The following is a 4,375-nucleotide window of genomic DNA, read 5'->3' as shown; positions in this document are numbered from 1 at the left end:
GAAAGAATCACTTGTCTAAAAGGAGCTAAAGAAGTCTTAGAGGTATCTAAGGAGGGTACCAATGTAAGGTTTTAAGTAGAAGAGTGACAAGATGAAATATGCATTTTAAAAGAATCACTACTCTAAAGAAGCTTAAAAAGGTATAAATGGCTAAGTGGGGAGCCAGAGGAAACTTGGAATCAGAATAAGATCCAAGGCCTCCACCATGTCCTCCATCTGCTTCATCTGCCATGGCTGCAGGCAGCCCATGAAGCTGGATCAGTCCATGGGGACCTTGGGTCTCGAGACCATCCAAGAATCTGCAGCTTCCACATTCACCTCAGCTCAGCAGGAGCCAGGAGAAACCCTGGAAGGTGGCCCAACCTCCAAGGTGGAGAAGGACAGTGAAAAGCTGCAGGATGGTGCCTCCTGTTCTACCCTCCCTGGTAATGGCAAAATGTCAAGGGACAGTTCTAACAAGTTCATCTTGCTTGGAAAGTTTGACTCTGGAAGAACGCTCAATAATATCCAGAAGACTGCTAGGGACATTTTTGACATCCTCACTGGTGAAAAAGATATGGACGACCCCCTCTGTGAGGACTGTACTGACAAACTTTTAGAGCAGGTGGACACCCGACTCATTATTGTAGAATCTGAGAACCAGAACTACAAATATTGGATGGGGAGGATACGTGAGGAGGAGATGAAGACACTGCAGGAGGAGCTGGAGGGCCTGGAGCTGGAGGAGGTGAGGCTGATCCAGGAGCTGAAGGAGGTGGAGAAGAACCAAGAAAGAATAGCAGAAGATCTTGAGGCAGCCTGGGCAGAGACTAAAATGCTGGACCAGCAAGATGAGCAGTACTGGAGGGACTATAGTAACTTGCAATGGCAACAACTGGAACTGCAGGATGAGCTGAAGAGCATAAAGAACCAGCTGAGACATGCCCAGATCCAGTGGGGCCGGCTGAAGAAGACCAATGCCTTCAGTGCCACCTTTGAGATCAGGCATGATGGCCCTGTGGGCATCATCAATAGCTTCAGACTGGGCTGCCTCCCCACCATTTCTGTGAGCTGGAAGGAGATTAACATGGCCTGGGGCCAGACAGCCTTGCTGCTCCTTGCCCTGTCCAATAAAATTGGGCTGGAGTTTCAGAGGTATCAACTCGTCCCCTGTGGAAATCGGTCCTATCTGAAGTCTTTAACAGATGACCCTGTTGAGCTGCCATTGTTCTACATTGCAGGGCAAAGAACTCGCTTGCATGTCAAATTTGACCAGGCAATGATGGCTTTTTTGGACTGCATGCAGCAGGTCAAGGAGGAGGCTGAGAAAGGCAAGTGGGGTCTTTGCCTGCCCTGCAGGATTCATGTGGAGAGTGGCCTAATGGAAGACTCTGGAAGCAGCGGTGAGTTCTATTCCATCAGAACCCATTTGAACACGGAGGAGCAGTGGACAAAGGCACTCAAGCTCATGCTCATAAATTTTAAGTGTAGTCTCGCTTGGGTCTCTTTAAGATATCAAGAATAACTTTTTCTTTTATGAGGGAGAGGGAGTTTTTTTTGCTTTAAAATATTTTATTTGTGAAAAGTAACAAATTGTAAAATTGAAAGATATAACATGCTTATAATTTTAAAAATGAATGGCAACCCAAGCATTAATTGTTCAGAGCAAACCAAAAGTCATTACTATCTTCCCCTGCACGTCTTTGTCCTCTCTTCCTTGTACTTTCCTCTTCCCTCCTTCCCCACCTTAACGAATATCCAAAATGGCAGCAAAGATTGAATTACAAGATGACCAGATTACTAGTACAAAAAAAGGATCAAGAGATGCAGAGGGAAAGTACTAGGGTGGGGCTGAGGGAAGGGGGGTTGTGAGGAGAAAGCTGGAGTCTTCATAAAAGTATTTGGGTCACTAATGTATGTAGTGGGACTTTTGCAGGGAGGGCGAATATTCAAAGATATATTTAAGTTTTTGCAGCAGTATATAGTGTAAACCCTTCCTTCATCCCTGAAAAGCTTTCAGTAAGTTTCTACATTTTCTTCAGTGATTTAAAATGAGAAGTGATACTGGGTTGTGCCATTATGTTGAGACTGACCTGGTGGGGGTGTGGCCAAAGAGGACTGGTAACGTCTTGGCTCATAGTTCAATCTAATTATCAGTTGAGAGTCATCAGGTGAACCCTTACAGAGACCTGAAGATTTAAAAGTCAGCAGGGGTGGGGCCACCTGGGTAGCTCAGTCAGTGAAACATCTGCCTTTGGCTTAGGTCATGATTTCAGGGTCCTGGGATTGAGCCCCAAGTTGGGCTCCCTGCTTAAGGGAGAGTTTACTTCTCCTTCTCCCTCTGCCCCTCCCCCACACTCATGCTCTTGCTAGGTTGCTTTGTCAAATAAAATCTTTAAAAAAATAAAAGGAGTCGGCCAGAGGGGCACCTGGGTGGCTCAGTCGTTAAGCGTCTGCCTTCGGCTCAGGTCATGATCCCAGAGTCCTGGGATCGAGCCCCACATCAGGCTCCCTGCTTGGTGGGAAGCCTGCTTCTCCCTCTCCCACTCCCCCTGCTTGTGTTCCCTCTCTTGCTGTGTCTCTCTCTGTCAAATAAATAAAATCTTAAAAAAAAAAAAAAAGGAGTCGGCCAGAGAACTTTTTAGAAATGCAAATTGTATCGTATTTTTCACCTGCTGCTTCATTGCTCTCAGGATAAAATTCAGCCCTGGGTCCCTCTGTGTCTCTCCAGACTCACCTCACTTCTTCCAGCACCTTCTTATTCCAACACGTGCTAAGTCCAAACTTCCTCTGCCTTTTGCCCAAGCTCTTCCTTATGTGTCAGGGTCTTTTAACAAAACTAAAACTTCCCGAGAGCTACTTTAGCTTTGTAGTCTAGTTAGTGCCTAGAATAGCACCTGCCTCATACATACTAAGCATCTATAAATAGAAATCATTGTGGAAAATGAGAAATGGGAGGTGATTAATTTGTCACAGACTAAGATACCAGGAGATTGATTAAATAAAGGTCTAAGCCTATGATGGAAGACCATGTAGGTATTAAGATGTTATAGAGAAATATTTAATTATGTGACATTTAATGGCAATGCTTATAATACAGTAAGTAAAAAGATTAAATTATAAAACATAATATGAAAACTCAGAAAAGTAAAGAAAAATCCAAAAAAATGTATCCCTTGAATATAATGGTACTTGCATTAAGTTTTGTGTTTAAAAAAACTCTCTCTCCCCTTGCGATTAGGAAAGAGACAGGATACTGGTTATCAGCATTTCTTTTTTTTTTAATTATGTTATGTTAGTCACCATACAATACATCATTAGTAAGCATTTCTATTTAACATGTGTTGGTGATCCTAGCTGGTGTAATAAATAAAAAATTAAAGGTCTAGAGACGAGAAGGGAAAAGTTATTTTCATATGAAATAACTATAACGGTATCAAAATTAATCAACAGATAAATGGTTAGAATTAAGTCAATTAAGAAATTCAGTAACCACAAAGTAAATACAAAAATAAAATATTTTTATATAAAGGCAACAATTAGAAAAAGAACTTTGAAGGGTACCTGGGTGGCTCAGTCAGTTAAGCCTTCCAACTTCTCTATTTCAGCTCAGGTCATGATCTCCAGGTGCTGAGATGGAGCCTCGCCCAGGGCTCTGTGCTCAGTAGGGGGTCTGCTTGAGATTCTCTTCCTCTGCCCCTCTTCCTCCTTGCATGTGCGCACTCTCTCTCTCAGAGAAATTAAAAAAAAAGAACTTTGAAATGGTTCAAATCATCAAATGCTTAAGAATAATCTGACAAAAGGCCCTTAGCATAGAAAGCTATGTTATCAATTGCCCCTAGAGCAGAAGTTGGCAAATTTTTTTCTATAAAAGGCCAAACAGTAAATATTTTAGGATTTTTGGTCCATGTGATCCTGTTACAACTACTTGTTCGTGCCATTAAAGAGTAAAACCAGCCCCAGAAAATATGTAAATGGGCATAGCTGTGTTCTAGTGAGACTAGATCCATCAAAGTAGGCTGGATTTGGCCCATGCGTCATAGTTCGCTGCCGCTCCATCTGGACGATAGTCTTCATTGAGTCATGGACTTATCTCCTTTTGCAGTGCGTCCCTAACTGCCTGCACAATGCCGGCCACTAGTAGATGCTCAATGCATAGCCGAATGAATAAATTACTGAATTATAGTGAGTGGTGGGATTGTGGGAAATTTTATTTTCTTCTTTGTGGTTTATAAATATTCTCTGGTGTGTATGTATTTGTATTATAATAAAAGAAATGAAGGGCTGTGACTAGACATCAAGTTAACCTGCTGTTACGTTATTCTGCCCCATTTTGTGACTATCCATCTCCATCCCTACCCCCCACTTCCTGCCAAATTTCTCACATAGGCACATA

The 4,375-nt window shown here is 42.6% G+C and overlaps 1 protein-coding gene across 1 annotated transcript; it reads left to right on the top strand.

The window, feature by feature from the left end:
• The first annotated feature begins 205 nt into the window (after nucleotides 1-205).
• Nucleotides 206-1,504, top strand: BECN2 (beclin 2). Its single transcript, XM_036121631.2, has one exon. It carries the CDS (start codon nucleotides 206-208, stop codon nucleotides 1,502-1,504), a length of 1,299 nt encoding a protein of 432 aa, XP_035977524.1.
• The last annotated feature ends 2,871 nt before the right edge of the window (nucleotides 1,505-4,375 follow it).

The sequence above is a fragment of the Halichoerus grypus genome, chromosome 7 (assembly GCF_964656455.1).
Source record: "Halichoerus grypus chromosome 7, mHalGry1.hap1.1, whole genome shotgun sequence".
In the NCBI taxonomy this organism is placed as follows: domain Eukaryota; kingdom Metazoa; phylum Chordata; class Mammalia; order Carnivora; family Phocidae; genus Halichoerus; species Halichoerus grypus.
The sequence above is the reverse complement of the archived record's forward strand: the minus strand, read 5'-3'. Positions and strand labels throughout refer to the sequence as shown.

Excerpts from the sequence above, each read along its gene's own strand:
- BECN2 (XM_036121631.2), top strand. The coding sequence starts at position 206 with ATGTCCTCCATCTGCTTCATCTGCCATGGCTGCAGGCAGCCCATGAAG.